The 24,408-nt window shown below is 33.7% G+C and overlaps 1 protein-coding gene across 1 annotated transcript; it reads left to right on the top strand.

Annotated features, from left to right (window-relative positions):
• Positions 1-23,669: 23,669 nt before the first annotated feature.
• LOC128259871 (uncharacterized) lies at positions 23,670-24,297 on the top strand. The gene has a single exon (XM_052992488.1). It carries the CDS (start codon positions 23,728-23,730, stop codon positions 23,965-23,967), a length of 240 nt encoding a protein of 79 aa, XP_052848448.1. The 5' UTR covers positions 23,670-23,727; the 3' UTR covers positions 23,968-24,297.
• Positions 24,298-24,408: the final 111 nt, after the last annotated feature.

Genomic DNA, 24,408 nt, shown 5'->3' with positions numbered 1-24,408 from the left:
ATAAGAGGCTTGAAGAGTTAATTTGTATGAAATTAAAATTTGTAAAAATAGCTTTATTTTGTTGAGCCTATATATTTAAACATTAGATGTTTTCGTATACATGTATTGTTTCTTAATGGCATTGCCATATAGAACAACATATTACTTGCCAATGACCATATAATGACATCAAATCAATTAAAGCATATTAAACGCGGTTTATAACTTATTTGTTTAACTCTTCCTTAAGTTTGATTTGCGACTTATTTTACTAAGAATTGATTTGCAAAGTCTTGACCTGTTTTTACAAATTTTAATACAAAGTCTTAGTTATATTATTGTGTTAGTTTTAAGGACAAAAGAAACATTTTTAAAGACGAACTCCTGCTAAGAAAGTGGAAGAGTTTATAGGTTTTAGCAACTTTCACAATCTTTAAGATGGTTGACATCAACCTGTTGTTTGCCTTAGTTGTCCTGCGTCCTGTCAAGTGTGAAAAATCGCGCTCTTTGAGACAATGAAAAATCCATATAAATTCTCGAAAGGTTCTGCCAATTCCAGGAATGTCAAGTCGAATGACAAAAATGCCAGACAGTGGATAATTTTCCTGGCGCCGGCGTCCTGTCGTTCATTGTCCTTCTAACGAGTCGAGACGGCTTGCGGACTCTTACCTGTACCTTAGCCAAAACCAAAGTGTTACCTGTACCCCTAAAACCTTATCGACAGAACTGTCGCTAAAGAAAACCATTTATTTTTTTTGATAATTTTAAATGGCGTCACCGCTTCAATTACTTCAGAGACAAGGCCAAAGTCATTAGTGAACCAAAAAATATTCAAATTCAAATTCAGAAAGGAAAGGAAAGTGCATTATCTTGTCGACAATTCGGCTTGCCTCAATCAGCAGTTTAGGAATCGTTAGCTATCGTTTACTTTTATGGACGATCCACTCAAGTGGCTTAGGTCCACTCCCACGAAAAATTAAATTAAAATTTTCCGCACTCGAACACATTTTTTTGGTTGGTTTGGTCATGGTTGAGTTTGATTCACTGCCAGACACAAATATCAATTTACAGCAGAAAACATTTCATTGGGGTAGTTTTCATAGCTGATTAGTAAAGATTATTGTGGCATGGTAAACACTTGCGCCTCCTCGCCCAGAAAGCGGCACTTGAAACGGCTTACAGAATCTTAAAGGACCTGATTTGGGCGGGTTTCCATATCGGCAGTGGTTGTGACGTCCAAAATGCGTTTTCGAACACGAGATCGGCTTGCACATCAAGGCATTGAATTTCAGGAGCCCAACCGGGTTCGTGTCAGAAACTGCACTTGACAATTAAACTCACAGAAAAAACAGATGAAATCCGTGTCGTCAAATATAGCAGGGATCAGGACAGGGATATGGTGCCAGGACCCTCGTTGAAATTCAATCCCTCGTCGCCCGAAAGTCGCTCTGTGGAGTCTCGAGTGTTTCGGGTTTGAAAATCATTATTTACGATTCATGCTCCATTGGGACTAATGGATTTCCATATGCAGCCGACAATTTGTGAAATATTTTAGACACCTATTTGTTAAAATTGAATACCAATCTAAGGCCATATGGCGTCTTCAAAGGGCTCTTTGTTTATATCTATGTTATAATCAATTAATTTGTATTTGCACTCTTAATTTTAATTTAAGGTTAAAAACAAAATTAGTTTTAATATAAAGGATTATTAAAAATTTTTCGATCTCAACCATTTGAACTGGCCAAATTATGTTTCAAGAAGCTTTGGTGATTTGTTTGGACTTTACATAGCAAAAAATGTTGGGGGAAACTAAAGATCACCCCCAGCTTAAGAACTCATTAAACCACACCCAATCCAACCGCACCCAATTCAATTTGAGAGTATTTCAGACAAAAAACAATAAATACAATAAATCATATATTACCGCTTTAAATTAATATTATACCCTTAATTTTTATATAGAGGGTTCTTCGTTTTTTGTTTAACTTTTCTTTCGGGATATATTTATTTAATTTATGTATTCATTTTGAAAATCAGAGAGGTCTCCTACGATTACCAATTTCACAGTATTTGCTTTCGTTCGACTTATCCCTTGAGACAAAACCAATTCTACGATTAGAAATATTTTACACACCTATTTGTTAAAATGGGTAGCCAATCTAAGGCCAAAGAGCGGTCTAGCATCGTTAAAAAAGGGGATAGAAAAAGATACAAATTTAAACCGAATTTTAGTGGAACATTTTCGGGCTAATGTCGATCGGTCGTTGTGGCGGTCAGTTTTCCTTTGTGAACACGTGTGCAAGGGTCTCTTTTGTTAAATTTTATTTTCTTTTTTACTTTAGTGCCCTTGGCAATGCCCCTGCCCTGCCCCTGCCCCTCGCCATGACTTGACTGTGTCCCCTGCGGCGTTGCATTTTATTGATTTTGGGTTTCCAATCTCTTCTTCCCTTGTCTTTTGCTTTTTAGGGGCGTTTTTTCGGGCATTGTCCATGTAGAAGCTGTACATAGGAAGTCCATATATGAAGATTAGAAAATTTTTAACATTTTTTTGGGGGGGCGTTTTGGGAGTGCAGCCCAACAATCAGCTACAAACGATATTGTTAGAAGATTGATGGGAGACTTTCTAGTGTAAATTGTTAACACTGTTTTCCCTTTGACTTTGGAGGTCTTAGCATGGCAGCCTAGGGCGGTCTGGGCGTAGTTATCGCCCCCTTCCGCCCCTCTCTGTGTTCCACTGAAAAAGTGTTTGCTAGTGAGTCCTAAAACATCACTTGATGGTCTGAGTATGTATACTTAAGATGATCATGCCTAAGCAGCCTTTTTAACCCTGCAATTTACTAATGAACCTGGAGATGGCAGATAGGAAGTGAGTCGGGACTTTTGAGATGAAAAGGAGTGTCCGTAGTTGGAGCTGATTAAAGGGTCTACCCATATGATATGATATCGGGTTATAAATTACCTTTTTTTATTGGGATTATATTAAGGAGTCAATATTTTTCGAACTATTTATTAATGTGTTCAACTTGGCATTGAAGAAAATCAGATCAAAATGGCTAGTAAATTTGATAAAAAACATCTCTTAAAATATAACAAGAAAATAGTTTTGCTCAAATTAAGAACTAAATTTTAATTTAATTAGGTTCTTAGATGTGTTTAATATAAAAACAACCCGCCAACAAGCTCAATGGATGAAACATTCTTTATCATCCCACATAATTTTAAATTACTTACTTACTGAAATATGTAACACACATTATTTATTTTTTTTTGCAAGGGATTTTTTAATTTCAGTCAAAAACTTGCAAAGCAGTGTACGAGACATTTCCGACCCCATAAATACTGTATATCCTTCAATATCTCTTAAGCAATATGGATACAAGTTTTTTTTTTTTAATTTTATGAAAGTCGACAAAGCTTTCATGTTTTTTAACGTATATGCGTTATAATTAATATAATTCATTTCTAGAACACTTTGTATTTGTTATGCCGCAAAAATATATCCATTGTATTATTTTTACGGCTTAAAATATGGCCACTTTTGGGCTTAAAATATGGTTGTTATAGTTCTCCAGAATGTTAATTAATAAATTTTTACAAGAATTGAAAAATGGTAAAGGAAACGCTCCTCTGGAATTTGGGCATGAGATAGTTTGAATTTTGTATTTTTTGTAAGGCAATAAAATTTATCTTTATATTTGTTTATTTTTAAAAAATTGTCATAAGTACAAAAAAATAAAGCCTTTGCTTCGCGTGAAACCTGGCAATTCTGCCGCCTTTTGTAATGGATAGAAATCAAAATTTTTACTTTAAGAAATATATCTAGCCATGTCCGTCTGTCCGTCCGTCTGTCCGTCTGTCCGTCCGTATATATGCAAACTAGTCTCTCAGTTTTAAAGCTATCTGTATGAAACTTTCCCAAAAGTTGTCTTTCTATTGCAGGTAGTATATAAGTCGGAACGAGCCGGATCGGACGACTATAGCATATAGCTCCCATAGGAACAATCGGAAAAATAAATGAAAAAAAAAATTATAACTTTGCTGTTTTTAATTTTTTGTTTAGTTCTTCGACATATAGCAATGCTTTAATTATTTCAGAATTACGTCTATAGCATATAGCTCCCATAGAAATAATAAAAATATATAAAATAACTATCTAATAATTGAGCTGCAAATCATCATAGTTTCAATGATTTTTTTTAGAACATACTCAAGTAAATCATAATTTAAATGTTTTCAAAAGTATTTAATTAGTGCAATAGCTGCAAGGGGTATATGAACTTCGGCTTGCCGAAGTTGGCTTTCCTTCTTGCTTTTAATGAAAATTCAAGGGGCCTAAATACAAAATTTAAGCTTTGCATGATTTTATATAAGTTTTACTGAAATTGAAGAAAAGATTTATTGATAAATATTCCTAATTCAGCATTAATTCATTGTTAAATAAATATATGTATAGCAAGCTGCAGCTTGTTAAGATCCCACCAAGGAATCAATACCTGTGGAGAACACACCTAAACACCTAAAGTCCCAGACAAAAGCCCCTGTAAACATCATATGAACATCAAATCAGCTCAAGATTACAGCAGAGCATCTTTCACTTAAGATGCTAGAAATGAAAATCGTTTTTTGAACAAAAAACTGTACACATATGAGGACAAAGGAAGAGAGTTTGGCTGGCAAGCCGCGTATTACTGGCCAACAACTAGAGGTAAGACACAAAACACACATCAAACAGAAAACGCTTCAAATTTGCTCATTGTTTTGTCAAAATACCAAATAACATAAGCGACAAGATCTCATTTTCCAATTTCCCAAAAGGGAAGCGAACTAATAGGGCTGTGAGCAACAAGAAGAGAGAGCAAAAGGTCGAGTCATAGGGAAAATTTGAGCAATTTAAAAGATTATCACGTTAGGGATCTGTCCCGAAAATGGAACAAAAACAGAACTTTGTTTGACTGGCACTGAGTAAACATACACTGAAAATTTTTTTACCCATATTTACCTTATATGATATCATTAAAACCTTACTGTATTTATAATATCTATATTTGTAGTTAATCGTAAAAATATTTATAATTACTCTGTTTATTTTTATTTTGGTTTTTAGCTTCTTGTGAAAATACTTAAAATTTGTATTTTTCGCTTAAAGGGTAAATTTTAATGTTATTAAAAAAATGGTTAAATTAAATTATTTATTTAAATTTTTAAATTTAATAATTTAAGGAGTAATACATATTATACATTTACATTTTAGTCAAATAAGTTTTAAGTTACTTAGTAGTACCCTTTTATAAAAATTTATATTCTACCAAAATGAATAAAACATTTTAACACACTTCTTGTGAAATTTAATATAGTTGTTTTTGGCTACAAGAGGTTAAAATTTTATATTAAAATTTTGTTTTTTATTGAATTAGAGTTATTACGTTAACTTTTTTTTAAGAACTATTAAATAATGTTACAATAATAGTTTGAGGAGTAATACGTTTTCTAAATTTTTATTTAGTCAAATAAGTTTTAACAAAAATGTGTATTATTCCAAACGTCTAATCATTTTACGCACATTATTTTCAGTGTGATTGGCTACATGTTTAGTCCTGGATTCGCATCTGAATCGGGATTCGGATTCGGTCGAGTAGACAACCGATCATTATTTGTGCTATTCTCTGGAAATAAGTTGCGAAGAATGGAAACCTTTTTTTGCTGCTCGCTTCCTCCAATCTCCGCTGTCGCCTATTCGAAATGGTCCAGCACCAAATTAGAGCTCGTTAAAAGGCACACTTTTGTATGGCCCGGGATCAGAGGAGACGGATTCAAGCCCGGAGTCGAGACAGGGGATTACCCCCGCCTGAGTGCGAGTCGGGCAGAGATCACGTTTCAACAGATTCTACTGCAGGGGCTGAGCATCCCGGGTCCGTTGTCGGGGCTATTAATAAGCCTGGCGGTTGGTGGCTGGTGACAACACGTGAAACTCCATGACGTCTCACTGTGATGTTGGCCAAACCTACCTCCAACCCTCCTCCGCAGGGACAATGGTTAGCCTTGGCAAACACGGCAAATTTCCCAAAAACGTGTTTACAAATATTTTCAAAAGCGGCCCAAACAATGCGACAGCCTCGGGGGGACTCTGTGGCCCTATTGTGTGCATTTTGCATGACTTTTGCTTTAACCATCCCATGAATATCTATCTATTCCCTCCTCGCTGGCTGTTGTTCTTTTTTAAATTGTTGCTTCCTTTCAGATATCTGTTGCTGTACCATATATCCTCATCAAAGCGTCTATATGCTGCCTTGGTTTTCTCGCTTCACTTTTTTTCCGCTCATTATTCTTCATGATTGAGCAGTTGCAATATCTATAAATTGGTATGTTCTTATAGATTTCTCTATTGAGGGTCTCGCATGTAGGTTCTTGGAGGGCAAAACAAATGTCGGTTGGTAGATAAATCCAGAATTGATTTTTTTGTTCAAAAATAATGTTTATTGTTCGCAAAAGTATCAGGAAAATACTGACATAAAAATAAATATATCACAAGAAATAAATAAATTTATCAATATAATCTGTTAAAAACAATAGTAAAACAATAACTATGTAAAACAAAAAACTATGTATATAACTGTAAATTAATATTTTAAATATTTTTAATAGGAACTAATACATAATTCTAAATCCATGCTTTAAACTGTATGTAGAACTAAAATTGTATAAAAAATTAGGGGCCTGTGTATTACAGGATTGATTCGTATACGTAATTTCGTGTAATTTCAAAATAGTATAAGTTAATAAGTTTTGACCTAAAAATCAAAACCGTTCTCGACACAAACCACCTATTTCAATTTAAACTACTACTTCTTAGAGCGATTAAAACATTTTGTAATTTAGCTTATGGGCATTTTTATACCCTTGCACAGGGTGTTATCGTATTAGTCAAATAATTGCATTGCAGTGAAGGTGGCATTCCTGAGCCTACAAAATATAAATACTCTGGATCAGCCTCATTAAGATAGTCGATCTAGCCATGTCAGTTTCTACTCAAACTAGTCTCTCAGTTTAAAATCTAACTGCGTGAAACTATCCCTAAATTTGTCTTCCTGTTGCAGGTAGGATATAAGTCGAAAGGAGCCGGATCGGACGAATATAAGATATAGCTCCCGAATCGAAGCACACTTCGCCAAGCCAAAGTTTATATCCTTGCATTTCGAATTTTATGCGTATATGCATAAAAATATTGATGATTACTTTCACCTCAATTATTCGATTGTTTCTATGGAACATATTTACTTTTCCGATTTGAATACAAATAAAAGCTAATTTATAAATTATTAAATCATTAATATGTCCAAATGTATTAAAAAAAATTTAAAAATTGGAGAAGCTAAAATATTTTTAAAGTTTTTTTTAGTTCGTTTGCTTTCATGGGAGCTATATGATATAGTTATCCGATTTAAATCAAATTTAAGGTGTAATTTTTTAATAACAAACTACTACTATTTATCGAATGTATTTATATGATTGTTCCTATGGGAGCTATATGCTATAGTCGTCCGATTTTGATGAAATTTAAACCGTAAGTTCTGAAATATTTAACCATTACTATATCTTGAAGAACTAAAGAAAAAATTAAAAAAAGAAAAGTTATAATTTTTTTTCATTTATTTTTATGATTGTTCCTATGGGAGCTATACGCTATAGTCGTCCGATTTTGATGAAATTTAAACCGTAATTCTGAAATATTTAACCATTACTAGTATCTCGAAGAACTTTATTATATAGTCGCCCGAACTGCCTGGTTCCGCCTATATACTACCTGCAATAGGAACACAACTTTTGGAAACGTTTCATTCATTTAGCTCTAAAACTGAGACACTAGTTTGAGTAGAATCGGAAAGGCAGACGGACATGGCTAGATCGGCTCTCCTAGTGATCAGGAATATATATACTTTATAGGGTCTGAAATGTCTCTTTCAACGCGTTACAAACTCTGCCAGAGCTATACAAAATATAACTTTGCTGTTTTTTAATTTTTTGTTTTTTGTTCTTCGAGATTTAGTAATAATTAATTATATAAAAATTACGGTTTAAATTTGCTTAAATTTGGATGATCTCATATAGCTCCTATGTGATCTATAGAAATATTACAAAAAATAAATGAAAAATAAACTCAACTTTTCTTTTGTAACTTTGTTTTATTTCTTTACGATATAGTAGTCGTCTAACAAATCAGAATTACGGCATTAGTTTTATTCAAATTGCAAAACAATCGAATAATTGAGCTGAAAATTTGTATAGCCACAAAGTTTTTAAATACATACCCATATTAATCAAAATTAAGTCGTCTTAAGGAATATTTAATTTTTGAAATAGCTCAATGGTATATAAACTTTTGCTTGCCAAAGCTGTATTAAATATTAAATTAAATTGGCAAAGCTTTTATTTTTTAAATTTTAAGTGAATTACACTTAGTCAAAAATTTAAATATAAATAATAAATAAATACCATCACGTGCTACTTTAAAGGTATCCAGCAAATGTATTAAATCAAGATCTATGTCGGCCATTTGGAAAACAGTCACCCGCATAATTTCGTTGCCCCTTACTTTATTTCCTTGGCAAAATAGAATATTCAGCTTAAAATGCATATAAGTATCTACATATCCATATATGCATAGAATAATAGATTTCTCTTGATCCTCGGCAAATTACTCTTTCCATATACCTTATCTAAGGATATTATCGGGAATTGGTTGAATACTCGCATGTCGTCTCTGTTATTTCAATTTTGCCTAAAAAAACATGCACATGAAGATGGAGTGCCATTGATAACAAATTTCATACGTAAAGATTACTTAAAAGGAGCTCAGTGCGTAAAAATGTTATTGTAGGATTATGTTTCCCTGTTTCTTTGAAAAATCGTTCGGCACAAAAACACATAAATGACAATGGGACGGATCAATAGGAAAAGGAATGGAAATGGAAGTGCATGCGAGGCAATGCATTGGACCACAAATATTGTGTGGGTCTTGGGTTTCGATGGTCAACCGCTATGCTGGCTTGCCACGGTAGTCGGATCGCAATGTATGGGATCTATAAGGATCGGTTCGGATTCTATGTGTGGGTGTGCGAGGGAGCGACTTATTCCTTTCATTTTTTCCCTTGCTGTCCTCTGGGCGTTCGGTAGGCGACATGTAGGTAAACAAGGACATATATGTATGCAGGGATGATATCTTCTCGGAGGCTTCTTGGCATCGGTGATTAGCTCTTTTGTTGGGATCGTCTTCCACCTCGCCTTCGATACTACCTCTTCTGCCTCCGCCGCTTTGTTGATGTCTATATGAAGGTACAAAAGAACACAGTGTTCCTACGAGATACTTGCCTTCTCTAGTAGCAATTGAATTCAAACAAGAACGAATATCTTTCAATCTTCTTGCTGAATTGTCCCCTATGCTCTACCTTTACGGATATTTGTAACAATTGTAAATATTTAATGCCGCAGAAGTGAAGAGGAAGTTTGTGTCCTACTAAACAAATACTAAAGACATTTCTTAAGGCTACAACTATTTTCATGGAAATTTTGATTAAAGATATTTTCTATTCTTAAAGCGCTGGTAACTTCAAATTATAACTTTAATGGACAAGTCTGAAATCTTATAAGATATTGATATATTGTAAAAATTTATAATTCCCTCTTAGCTTTGATTGTTGTTATTACTTATTTGACTGGGAATGTCTCTTTGTTGAACTTTTTTTAAACTATTATAATTGTTAAGTTTAAAGTATCTAGCCTGAGTGGAATGAAAAAAACAACAAAACCTCATTTAATGTTGTAAAACTAGAACAATAAACTTCATAAAATGATTTAAGCAACCAAAAAAGTAAAAACTAGTTCAGGCTAAATAAATAATTTATATAGAAAATATTTGCAAGCTAATTTACAGGTTTGATAAGTGATTTTAATGATTTTTCTTTATCGAAGTACATTATTCTTATTCTAATATACAAAATGTCGTAATAAATTGAATTAATGTTTGATGAATTTAAGTCTTTGCAGATTGAACGTAATTTATAATTTATTTTTTGGATTATCCTATAATCTGTTCATGAAATTAAATATGAATACATTAAAAGATTTGCATAGCACACGAACAGCTCATGCCCAAAAAAGGTTCAACACTGTAGTCACATATGAATGAACACTTATCTTTTAGGTACAATTACTACTTCGAAACGATCTCTGTGTTAAACTGAGATCATTTATCACATGAGGAAATGGGATAGCCTAAGATATTAATATTGCTCAAGAAACCAATCGCTCCCAAATGATTAGGCCAATCTTGGCAGGCATCTCCTAAGACCAAAGTTCACACATGATCCAGGATAGTGGAATCTGGTTAACCTATTCTTGGTTACAATTTCTATCTTAGAGGTTCAATTAGCAGGCTGGCTGGGATCTGGCAGAGATAGCCACATCTACTTGACAGGAGATACTAATCGGAGTGGCTATATCTAGCCCAGATATCCCAGAGTGAAGTGTGAGGGCACCCAAAAGTATCTCAATCACACACATTCGTTATGCTCTATTCATTGCTCTGTAAGTACATGCATGCTGGGGATTAATGTTTATCTGTGATGTGCAATCTAGAAGTACTGCACTCCAATCCGAGATTATGCTGAGCAGCGATCCCAACTCCAGCCGAGATGTAGATAAGGCAGCCAACTAGCTAGGTTTTATTTTGTTTGGGTACTTGGTTTACAAAATATTTTCTTCTGTTTTCACTGCACTTCAAGATCCATTGCCAGCGATAAGATCAACAATAGAACCCTCCTGTCGGGGCCTCAAATTTCATGCATAGGTATTTTTTCAATAAATATTTCCTTGTCTGCCGACGCGTCGCTGCCAATGATTTAGAATGTCTCGGAACAGTGCCGCCAAAAATTAAGAAAATATATATACAACTAAGTAGGAACGTCAAATATTGTTCCAATCGACTTGGCGGACCTTCAGACACTTGCTATCGTCCCGAAAATAATGCTTTCTGTTTGTCTTCTTCTACGACCAAGTGGGTTTGCTTAGTCCTTTGTCAATATTTGCCGTACAAGTGCAAAGAAAACGTCTATTTGCCCAGCGAGAAACTCTTGTGTTAATCGTCGATGGCAGCTATATTGACAGATAGCTCATTAGATACCTTTTTGAACACTTGATGGCCCTGAGTCTGAGGCTATTTTTCAAAGTCACGACGTGTCTAAAGGAAGGGGACCTACAATTTTCCCGTCTAGATCTTCGAATCAACGGCAAAAGCTATAATAACATCTATCTGTCTGATAGATTTGTTGTTCAAGGTAGTAGATACAAAATGTTATCCTGAGCTTGTTTCGATTTTTAGGAATCTTGAGTACGAGAACCTTTTAGTCACATATTTAATAATCAAATTTTTTAATTTTGACATATTTTAGATCATAGCTAAATTTAAATACTAAACCGTTACTCTGAAATGCTACCAAATTTGAAAGCACTTAAAAATAAATTTTAAGATGTAAGGAAATGCCCGGCAAACTCAATATATTTACCAAATAAATAGTTCTCTTAACGAGGTAAAAAATAAATTATTATTATTAAAAGTTTTTAAAATTGACAAACGACACGGAAAAATGTTTTTTAAATATACCAAAAAAAAAAAAACTCTTGAACGGGGCATCAGATCCAAGCAAATTTGATTCTACGCGTATTTTGAATAAAATTTAAACAGTGTTAAAAAAGCCTAATATTTTACCAATCCAAGCTCAAGAAATCCACTTTAAAACAATTTTAGATTGTCACTTTTACCGGCCTTTCCTCTGAGCCAATTAATTTTCATAAAGGGTTGATATGGAATCCATATTCATATAACTCTTCAAGATCAGACCATCACAGCAAATTTTTAATTTTACGGCTATATATAGTAGTGCGGTTTTTATGATGCTCTTTTTTTTATAACATAAAATTGGTTTTGCGCAATAAAAGTATTGGTCTAATATAGCACGGAAAAATCTGCGATCAAGGGGACTTATATTTTGTAAACAATTTTTCGATTGTCGTGCGAAAAGTTAAAAAATTCCCGGAAAGACGGAAATAAGAATAGTTCACAAAGTTGATTCTATTTTTAAACCTAAATCTAACGCAAAAAGAGTAGTCAATTAGCGTTATTACAATAGTTGATTAAATTATTACTTCCTCCATGTGTGCAATTTTTATAGTAGAATTTTTAATTAAATATAATTTTGAATATTTTCATGCACGATTCTTACACCTTTTCAGAATTCAGAGATCAGAATCCCGCAACGCAGTGAATGACACATTTCTGATCATACAAAGTTTAAATATCATTGTCGGTCTGTTTCGATACGGTTTGCTAGCATGTTTTTTAACCCAGGGACTTAAAAAACTAACAATCGTACTTTTATATGCGTACGCAAGTACAGAAAACGCTGCTTATCCTACGTCAATAACCTACAGCTGCAATAAGAAATTTGCGCATTTCATGCCATTTTTTTTCATATAGTGTCTAGTCCCTAGTCTAGTACTAAGTCCCTCATTTTATTTTTTCCGCTTTTTATAGCCGTGATCGTAGAATCGGAACGAGTGATATTCCGATTCAAAGCTATGGCTTAGACTAATAATATTTCAAGATATTATGACTTTTAGAAAATCAGTTGCATTAGGAGAAAGAAAAATAAATATCAATTTAAATTAGAAAGGAAGTAAACTTCGGCAGGCCGAAGTTCATGTACCCTTGCAGCTATTGCAAGAATTAAATATTTTTGAAAACATTAAAATTATGATTTAATTGCGTATATGTTTAAAAAGCATTGAAGCTATGATGATTTTCAGCTCAATTATTAGATAGATATTTTATATATTTTTATTTCTTCTATATGATATAGTCGTCCGATTTTGATGAAATTTAAAACGTAATTCTAAAATATTTAACCATTACTATATGTCGAAGAACTAAAAAAAAAATAAAAAACAGCAAATTGATTTTGATTAAATTTAAACCGTTATTCTGAAATTTTTAACCATTACTATATGTCGAAGAACTAAAAAAAATTAAAAAACAGCAAAGTTATAATTTTTTTTATTTACTTTTTCGATTGTTCCTATGGAAGCTATATGCTATAGGCGTACGATCCGGCTCGTTCCGATTTATATACTACCTGCAATAGAAAGACAACTTTTGGGAAAGTTTCATGCAGATAGCTTTAAATCTGAGAGACTAGTTTGCGTAGAAACGGACGGACAGACGGACAGACGGACGGACAGACGGACGGACAGACGGACGGACAGACGGACATGGCTAGATCGACTCTACTAGTGATGCTGATCAAGAATATATATACTTTATAGGGTCGGAAACGTCTCCTTCACTGCGTTGCAAACTTCTGACTGAAATTATAATACCCTCTGCAAGGGTATAAAAATGTGGGCGTTGAGTAACAGTCATTTTGCTATAAATTCGATGCAACGTTCAAAAACTATTAAAAAACTATGTATTTTCTTGCCGTTTTCAAAATAAAAAAAATAATTCTGTGGTCCACGCACCAAATTCTTTTAACTATGTCATCCCAGTTTAGCTTTTCCCGCTAGACTAAACGCCTACGGTTTCTTAACGCCTGAAGGCATTTTAAAGAGCTTTTAACTTTTTCTTGGTGTTATTTCCCAAAGTAAAATAATTACAAAATTATAGCCAAATTTAAGTTTTTTAAACGCCTGTGTCGATTAGCATACGAAATTTCTGATATCAAATTTTGTCACAACAAAAACTAAGCATTTGACCAGATAAATAAACTTTTTAAAAATTCTTTTTCCGTAAGTTCATTTTTCGTCATAAAATTTGGTATTATAAATTTGGTTATCGAAAGTGCAATCGCCAAGTATTTTTTACCTCGTTTAGAGGGGTTTTTGTTTGATAAATTATACTTATAATTTTTGACTTCCCCTATAATATATTTAACCTTAATAAAATAAAAAAAATGTTTTTGTGTTTTAGCACATTTTGAATAAGTGCATTGGGTAAAGTACAGTCATTTCAAGAGTAAAATATAAAGGACCACCATGATATAGCAAGTATAGCATATCGAAGTAAGTTTCGCTCCGCTTCTTTTGTGCGACATTAGCACTCCCTTGAGAAATGGTGTTTTTGTTTTCAATCGCAAGTTGTGACTAAATATCGGCTTCCGGTTGCCCCGATACATAACAATTGCATGTAAATTGTATTAGCAACGCGTCCTCATTTTATTAGCCTTGTCCGGCAATTTCAATGCTAAAAGGCTATAAAGGACTCAGAAATGCTCAAGGACATGCCTTGAACATCCTGGCTGTCCTTTGAGAGGATTCATTGAATTGCATTCTTCTGAATTGAATTGGCATGTAAAATGCACTCGCCGTGTTTGCGTGCAATTGTGACCAATTTTAGTGCGACGATTTTGTAGTGTGGTTCCAAATTCTAATGGTCTGAATGGGCCATAGATGTCCTGCGGAGCTACGCACGAGTGCCTCTCAATGGAGAGGACAATGCGGACAATCTCCGCCGGCAGGACCTCTCGCCGGCATTCACACTCGACGGTCGAGTGAGAAAGTATTGTCCTTTGAGAGGCCAGCACTCATTCAGCACTCGTTTTCCCGCAGACAATGCAACATTTATCTGCACATGCGCAACGAATGCTCCGCTGGTCCATTGAACGAAATCCATTCCCAATTATACATACATTTATTGTCTACTTATATTGTTTTTCCTAGGGGTCTCTGGATCTGGCTAACATGCCTCGAACATGTTCCTGCTTGCTGTTTGCCATAAGTCCCAACGATCGCTCACCAAGATCTAGCGTTCATAAATCTACACTTAGAAAAAAGAGTTGTAGGTTTACCAAATTGCTTTTAAATTTATTAACAAGAAATTTTTTGGATAGTTGCATTTAAATTAATTAACCAAATCTATTTATGTTAATTTAAAAAAAATATAATTTAGAATATTTTGTTAAGCCAATGTCAGCTTTATTTTTTTCTTGACTAGATTTAAATTCTTCTTGGAACGACAAAATGAAAAAATATTTATAATATCCCAAATCTCACATAAGATTTTTAAAACATATTCGTTTGTATAAGTTGAAATTAAAATTTGTTGTTGAAACTCATTATTTTTTTCTGTGTAGACATTCCACATATATAATCAGCTATTCTTTTCAAATGTTGAGACGTTTCTTTCCCGGTTTGAAAACATTTTTTCTGCGTTCAGTTGGACAATGGCTCCACAGGCTTTCCGAAGTTTCGCCTTCGTCATTGCCTCCTAAAAAGAGTGTCCACCATTTTGGTGCAATATCCTCGGCATTTTCCAGGCAATTAATTGTTTAGTTTGCTTTTTGTTGTTCACTTTGCTGCTTTCCACCTTCAATTACTCATAGGTGCTGCTGCCATTAAAGTGACAAAGAGCAGTCCTTTGAAAGCAATTTCGGTCGCTAAGTAGCAAACAATAGTTTGGCAATTATCAACGTATAACACGCTCTTTTTCAAGAGTTGATCTTTTGAATCAGCTGCGGATACCTGGTAAAAGGCAAATTATTGTTAATAATCGTATAATGGACAGCCATAAGTTTCGAGTCAATTTCAAAAGGACTTTGTATATAACCATATCCCTCCTTTGTATATAACCATATCCCTCCTAAAATCACCTATTGTGGCATAAACTGTACCTTAAAGCCATCAGTAGGATCAATCCAGATGCACTCCGCGTATGTGAAAAAAAGTGTATGACAATTTGGTATCAATTAAAGCACTTTGTTTTTGAAGAATACTCAGAAACGATTCTAATAACAACAAAAGGGAAAGTAATTCAATACATAATAGATATTTTATTTCGGTCATACCTTTGTCAATGCTTTTATTAAGGCATTTAAAACACAACTCGATTGTCGAGTAATTTAAAAATGTACACTACAATTAATAATATTGGCTGTGGCTTAAATAAAACTTCGTTCTTACTAATGAAAAGTAAATTGACAAAATCCATCAGAGAAGAAGTTGTGTCTTCCGGTGGCACACGACATTTTTTAAACCATTGCAGAGGGTAATAAAATTAAAGTTAAATTGGCAATTTGTACAAAATATTTGGATATACTACTTTTTTTTACTAGAGTATATTTTAAATTATTTGAGTAATGGCTAATTATATGCAAATTAAGGTCTTACTTATATTAAAATGTTATTCGGAAAATTGAGAAAGAAAAATGAAAAAAAAACAAGAAAAGAAGCAAACTTCGGCAAGCCGAATTTTATATACCCTTGCAGCTATTGCAAGAATTAAATATTTCTTGAAAACATTAAAATTATGATTTACTTGCGTATATGTTTTGCAGCTCAATTATTAGATATGTAGTTATTTTATATATTTCTATATGATATAGTCGTCCGATTTTGATGAAATTAAAACCGTAATTCTGAAATATTTAACCATTACTTTATGTCGAAGCATTAAAAAAAGTATAAAAAAAAAGCTAAGTTATAATTTTTCTTATTTATTTTTTCGATTGTTCTTATGGGAGCTATATGCTATAGTCGTCCGATCCGGCTCGTTCCGACTTATATACTACCTGCAATAGAAAGACAACTTTTGGGAAAGTTTCATGCAGATAGCTTAAAAACTGAGAGACTATTTTGCATATAAACGGACGGACAGACGGACGGACAGACGGACGGACAGACGGACAGACGGACATGGCTAGATCGACTCTACTAGTGATGCTGATCAAGAATATATATACTTTATAGGGTCGGAATCGTCTCCTTCACTGCGTTGCAAACTTCTGACTGAAATTATAATACCCTCTGCAAGGGTATAAAGATTAAAATTTTAAGAAAAAGACAAACAACTTTTGGGAAAGTTTCAGTTTAATTATTTGGCTCATCTGCTGATCCTGAATTAGAATACATACTTAATATAGTAGAAACGGTAATTTGACTAAATTGGCTAAAAACAAAGTCTAAAGTGTTTTAAAAGAAAGAATGTATGCAAGAAACACAAGAAGATTGATTAGCATTTTTCTACTCAAAGCTTATTGGAACTTGAAAGGTCGCTCTCGGCATAGCTCGCGCAAACAAGCTCTTGTTAACCCAATTAAAGGATCTGTTGAAGAGCCCTAGCCAACCTTCGCACTGTCATCCGTTACAATTATGTGTCTAATGAACTGGGCGATTGAGGGTGTTTTAGTAAATTTGTGTTGAGCGATATAAAAGATCGCTTGTGCGGAGATCAAAAGCGAAACCGAGACGAAGACCACCAAGCCAAATGAATTTTCCGCTTTGATCCTGCCGTGGCCGCTCGCCATTGTAGCTGCTAATCGCACCAGGTGACGGATGCGTCGGCTTGTCGGGCACCCAGGATCAGGGCTATATAGCAGTGACAAGGGAATAGTTCGGAGGTGTCTCTTTTCATGCGCCCGGGTATTGTGCGAAAAGTAGCAGTTTCCTCTTCTCCGCTTCTCGCTTTGGACCGCCTTTTGTGAACTATGTGGGTAGTCCTACGTGTTGGCCGGGGTCCTTTCTCTCGATGGGCTACGAAAATTGTTACATAGACACTTTCAATTTGCTTTTAAATTGCCGACAAATTGGGTTTAGCGTGGGCCACCAACATCGATTTCAGGCTGTGATTTTCGTCTATTTAAAAAGTCTCACTAGAGTTCGTTCTAGTTTTAGTAAGTAAAACTATCCACCGCACTCGAATCCCCTGACCATATGGGTACCGAAGCCAATTTGCAACGCTTCTCACATTCTTTGACCCGACATTGAAAGAATATGAAACGAGGACAGGATCAAGCAGGAACGTGTATCCCATTTGAAACGGTTGATTGGGTTTCAAATAGGACTTATGTCCTGCCTGCATCTTTCTTGTTTCGAATTGATTCGTTGCAGTCGGTTGAAATTCAATAATGAGCTCATCTCTTCGATCGAAAATGTTTGTTTTCATTTGCCAATGTTCCAGGTAATCCAGCCAGGAAATTTCAATTTCTTCGCTGGTAGTTTTTTCGCTTCCATGTTTATTTAGGACATTAATTGGTAATTGGCCTCCTTCATGATAGCGATTTTTGGACTAAGCTGCGAGTTTCAAAGCAAAGCAGTACAAATATTTGGAATTGGTTTGCAGTTAAATAGTTAAAAACTAGGTGTTTTAATCTATGCACGTTTTATGAAATTGTGCATATTGTACTAAAATATTATTCTGGTTATTTGATTAGTTTTTGAGACTTTATTTATTAAAACCAATGGACCAACAATTGGCTCTAGTAAAAAAAATGTTTTAATTTAAAATAAGAACGGAAATAACTTCAGCAAGCCGTGCAGCTATTTAAAAAATTTAAATATTAAAATGAAATATATGTTTATTATTATTTGACCCTTTCTATGGCAGCTATATGATATCGTTTTCCGATTTAAATAAAAATAGAAGCGTAATTCTAAACTATCAAATTATTACTATGTAAAAAATAAATTTAAAATAAAATATATTTTTTAATATTTTGAATGTTTGAAGAAAAGAGAAAAGTTTATATGGGCGCTATATTTTTTAGTCGTCAGATCCGTCTCGTTCCGACTTATGTCTCTACCAGATATGCCACTGCTTTTAAATTCTGAAATCAAATACAAAGTTCCTTTTTCAAGTAGTATTTCTTCAAGACACACAATTAAATCAACTGTTGTATCATCATCAGGTTGTATCAAGTTTTATCCTCAGTGTAGTGTTGCTAAAAACAATTAAATAACTCATCGTGTATTGGTATAACAAAATCAGCTACATTTTTAGCCTTAATTTTCAAACTTATCAGCTAAAATGTCTTACTACCTTTTCTATATGTATATTAATATTTGTAAGATTTAAATATGATCCTAAAAGATATTTATCCTAAGGCGGAGAACAAAATACGAAAATTACTGGTTTTCTCATATGTTCATACATATGTAAATCACATTACTATTTGACTTGATATTTATGATCTTTCATTATAACAATATTATTAACAATAATGTCCCTTTTACCAAAAATCTGCATTTGACTTGGGTGCCCGGACTGAAAAGAGCATAATCCCTACCACTTGCTTATTTGGAATAATTACTAAAGTATTGTTCCCTACTTAGCCTAAGAGAAAACCTTTTCACGGGACTGCTCATTGTACCGTTGAAAAACACAAAAGCCCCAAAAATAATTAAAATTGAAAATCCTTAAATGACAAAATGTGAAATTCATTCGTAAGTCCATTGAAAATTTAGGTTTTGTAGCTTGTAGGTTCTACCTCAACTATACCTCAACCTCAACAATACCTACAAAAATTTGTGTTATTTTGTCCAATTTATTTGCTAAGACTAAGAACCTCCAATCATTACATTTAAAGAATCAAATTTATTTTATTTATATAATATTATTTTAAAAGTTGTTAGTTTAAATCATCAAACATCTTATACTTTTATTCTATTTATCTATTTTTTTTAAGTTTATTGTAATTATTTATTTATTTGGTTTTGGTGTTCTTTATTTTTTTTCAATTAGAAGTTTGCAACGCAGTGAGAGAGACAGTTCCGATCCTATACAGGATATATGTTCTTGATCAGCATCACTAGGAGAGTCGATCTAGCCATGTCCGTTTTTTATTTCTTATGTATATTTCGTCATTTAGTCAGAAAATGTCGAATCCTTATATTAATTCGTTAAGTAATTTCGAAGAGTTTGAGGACAAATTTAGATTGGCGTAATAATTTCAATTTGCACAGAGAACGTGCTTGGTTCTAAGAACTCTTATTTTGTTTTATTTTGTATAGAACTTTTGCTTCGGTTAGATTTCGGCAAACGTTTGGAACGAATTGATTCGCCTTAGAAGTTGGCGACAATGTCGCCAAAATACAATTATTCATCGGGCACGTAACTGACTTTTCACCCAAAAATAATAGAGAAAGAAAAATAAAGAACATTCGGCAGTGAAGTAATTGTGAACAGGAATGTTCAGGCGTTGCAAATTGGAATATGTACTATAGGATGCAAAAGGATCGGGGGTGTATTTGTGGACATGCAACGTTTAGTGTGGCTCTACATCCCTCAAAACTCCTTGTAGACAATACCCATGCTGAGCCCTTTTCGGGGCACAAAAAAGATCCTGCACACTTCTTCTGTTCTCCAGCGATGCGTACTTGTTGTTCGGGTCACGTCACGGTTTTTACCGTCGGAACCCATTTGACATTTGACAATTATTCATTTTTCGTTTTATTTCTTAGAAATAAACCTCGGCCGCATCGCTCCGAATCGATTGGTTCCAAATCGTTGCAATTCAATTGCGAGTTGCCTTTTGGCTTTTTGGCATCCTGTTACCATTTCGTTTCAGCTGTTCGACACGATCTATTTGGTGTTTTACGCTCATTTCGTCCTGAACAAAGTTTTAACCTAGGAATGTGGAGAGTTTTGGTTATGCGTAAATCGGAGTAAATCGAAATACTCCTACAAAATGATACGGTGGAAATCGCAATTTTCACGTTAATCCTAATTATCCTTTGAACTTAATTGCTTAATTAGAAGACTATTCGAGTGTGGTATGTACCCTAAGGCAGAACTCAAGGTGTATATTATGGATTGCTAGAACGAATTTAATTTCGTTATCGGTTCTTCTGGGTTGGTATCTTAATGAAAACAGGTTTAGATATGTGGTGGGTTATATTCATGATCGGCTTTTGTATTTAATTATTTTTAGAAGGTTTGATTACTCCAAGCGCTAGATAAGAGGTCGATAAGAAATGGAGGGTGTTTCCAGTGAATATGGCATAGTAAAGGGACCTATCAGCGGTCGGCTCAAACAAATAAATTGAGAAACTTAAGTAAAGTGATTTTAACAATAAAAAACTATTTCGGTTTTAATGAAAAGCCATTTAATGTATTTAACAATGATATGCCTTTATTTATTACTATTATTTTAAAACTATTTGATTTTAGTCTCTCATTTTTATACCCTTGCAGAGGGTATTATAATTTCAGTCAGAAGTTTGCAACGCAGTGAAGGAGACATCTCCGACCCTATAAAGTATATATATTTTTGATCAGCATCACTAGGAGAGTCGATCTAGCCATGTCCGTCTGTCCGTCTGTCCGTCCGTCTGTCCGTCTGTCCGTCCGTTTCTACGCAAACTAGAAAATGTTGTCTTTCTATTGCAGGTAGTATATAAGTCGGAACGAGCCGGATCGGACGACTATAGCATATAGCTCCCATAGGAACAATCGGAAAAATAAATTAAAAAATATTATAACTTTTCTATTTTTTAATTTTTTTTTAGTTCTTCGACACATAGTAATGGTTAATTATTTAAGAATTACGATTTAAATTCCATCAAAATCGGACGACTATAGCATTTAGCTCCCATAGGAACAATCGTATAGCTGGCATAGGAACTATCGAATAATTAAGCAGAAAATCATCATAGCTTCAATGTTTTTAAACATACACGCAAGTAAATCATAATTTTAACGTTTTCAAGAGTATTTAGGAACAATCATAAAAATAAATAAAAAAAAAATTATAACTTTGGTGTTTTTTCATTTTTTTTTAGTGCTTCGAGATATAGTAATGGTTAAATATTTCAGAACTACGTTTTAAATTTCATCGAAATCGGACGACTATAGCATATAGCTCCCATAGGAACAATCATAAAAATAAATAAAAAAAAATTATAACTTTGTTTTTCTTTTAATTTTTTTTTAGTGCTTCGAGATATAGTATTGGTTAAATATTTCAAAATTACGTTTTAAATTTCATCAAAATCGGACGACTATAGCATTTAGCTCCCATAGGAACAATCGTATAGCTGGCATAGGAACTATCGAATAATTAAGCAGAAAATCATCATAGCTTCAATGTTTTTAAACATACACGCAAGTAAATCATAATTTTAACGTTTTCAAGAGTATTTAGTTTTTGAAATAGCTGCAAGGGTATATGAACTTCGGCTTGCCGAAGTTTGCTTCCTTTCTTGTTATTATTCTGTTATATTATTTTGTTAATGATTGACTTGTACTTCTTTGTATAGACTTTATAAAACAGCAAGATGCTGTTTTGTCAGCAGCAAATTATATATATTATAAAATATATAATAGGTCCCGAAAATTTTTTTTTTTTAATTTTGTAAAATAATTTTAAAAGCAAGGAACAGTGTCAATTATAATTATTAAGATGAGTGCCAAATATTAAAAAATACATTAATTCTAAAGGAATTTGACACACACAGCACACTTGCCTGATTAACGCAATAGTAAAAAACATTTCTGTGTGTGTGAAATGTTAACAAAATTGTTTTTGACAATTAAGTGTTAAAAACAATTGCGTTACTGATTAGATTTCAATAACATTAAATTTTTGGTTCTAAATCATTCCCGGGTGGTATCACCTTATATCTTTATTCAGTTACAATAAACACAAATGGGGTGGTAAATTTTCACTTCTCCTGCAGAATAATTAGCGGTCTTATTTTTTTTTTCAAGAAACTGTCTAAATTGTTAGTGTTTTTTCCTCTTGCTCTGAAAAAATTACTATTTTCACAAATTGAATTAAATTGATTCTTAATGGCGAAAAATGGGAATATCTCAATCGCCAGCATTTATTTTTCTTATGTATAAAATATTATTACATTTCTGACACTCGAAAGTTGATAACACAAATAAGTTGTGTGTAGCAAAAAAGACACACATGACAATAATTTTATTTTGATTTTGTTTTACGAACTCTGTTTTAACATAAAAAGGTATTAATTTTTTTGGCTATACGCTGATCATTTTATTTTTATTTTTTATTTAGCCTTTGTATTTTGATTAATTTTATTTTTAATTAATTGTAAAATAAAATAAAATAACAAAATAAATTGTATCTAATTTAAAATGTAGACTTTCACTAGTTATGATTTCAGCGAAATCGGTAAACCAGCTTGTAAAAATGATACTAGGATATTCCTAACTGATGAATTTTCTGCTAGTTCTGTACATTTTTTAGGTTAAACGATTTTTTGTATCCAGTGTTGCCTTTAAATGTTGGTTAATATTCATAAAATTACTTATATTGTGAATTTAATGTTTTCTTGTACTTATTGTTCAAATAAATGTATATTAAAGCAAAAGCATTAACTTTGGTCAATGGCTTAGATTAATTTTTGTCTATTTTAATTGCAAAATACTAACAAAAATGTTCTAAAGATAATCATTTGAGTAAAAACTATGCGTTCAAGCCCAACAATGGAATAAACTCGCCACACTTATAAATAACTACTGAACGCTAACATGTGTAATCTTAATTTGTAAAAGGGGATACTAATCCCTTATTGATCTGGGCCGTCTCATGTCGTAACTTCTTATTTATATTACAGATCTTGTTTGGTTTCAAAATAATCAGTCTTAACCAACCGAAGATATATCCGCAGTAATTGCAATTAATTTAGAGTACTCCCTGATAAATGCGACAGTCAAAAAACAGTTCATGTGAGAAAATTCGTTGCGATCTAACCCAGTAGGTAAAGTGTCCCTACCTGCCGGCAAAATCGATGACGCGTTTCATCCCCTCATCCCTTGAGATTTCAGAGAGCAGGTAAGGAAAGGACCCTCCAAGTGCTGCACCACCATCGGGTATAAAAGACCAAGCAGCTAGACCAACCACATCATTCGAACTACAGTTCTCTATCCGAGCAGATCATTAACAACCATCCTTCAAAATGTTCGCCGAAACCGCTCATATTTCCAACTTCAGCGAAGTGCCCGAGAAGCAGTCTCTCACCGGTGCCTCCACCAACATGAAGAAGCTGCTGAAGACCATCAAGAAGATCTTCAGGAGCTCAAAGCCTGCAAAGGAGACCCCGATCTCCAACGTTCTTCACTCCTGCCACACCGAGGAGGAGCACCAGAACTGGCTCAACGAACAAATGGAGGCCAAGGCAATCCACCTCCTCCACTGACTTCTTCTGGGACAATCTCCTCCATCGAGTATCTGTGATGTGACCCAACTTAGGGTCTATAAATCGGCACGTCGGCTTTAAACTCCAACTGTGATGATGAGAACACGAGACTGACTGACTTGTGTGCCTCGGAAGCGCCAAACTTCGTCGCTTCCGCCAACTGTACATATCAACTAGCTGCTAAAAAGTCTTCAATAATGCTTTAACTTAGCTGTAATCATTGTCTTCCATTAGTCTTAAGCGAATCATTGTCTTCCATGTTTGTTTGTTTAGGGTCAAAATTAGAATAAGAATAAAAATCCCTCGAGGAAAAAAAAAAAAATATTATTGTGTTGTTTCTTCCACTTTTTAGAGTGCAATATCACGAATAGGTTGGTGCTTGAAATTATAGATGTGATTTGAAATTGAATACACAACATAATGAAAGGTAGACTATACACT

This window comes from Drosophila gunungcola (genome assembly GCF_025200985.1).
Source record: "Drosophila gunungcola strain Sukarami chromosome 3L unlocalized genomic scaffold, Dgunungcola_SK_2 000009F, whole genome shotgun sequence".
NCBI lineage: Eukaryota > Metazoa > Arthropoda > Insecta > Diptera > Drosophilidae > Drosophila > Drosophila gunungcola.
This window is presented reverse-complemented; position numbering and strand designations above follow the sequence as displayed.

Coding starts and splice junctions, on each gene's coding strand:
- LOC128259871 (XM_052992488.1), top strand. CDS start 23,728: ATGTTCGCCGAAACCGCTCATATTTCCAACTTCAGCGAAGTGCCCGAG.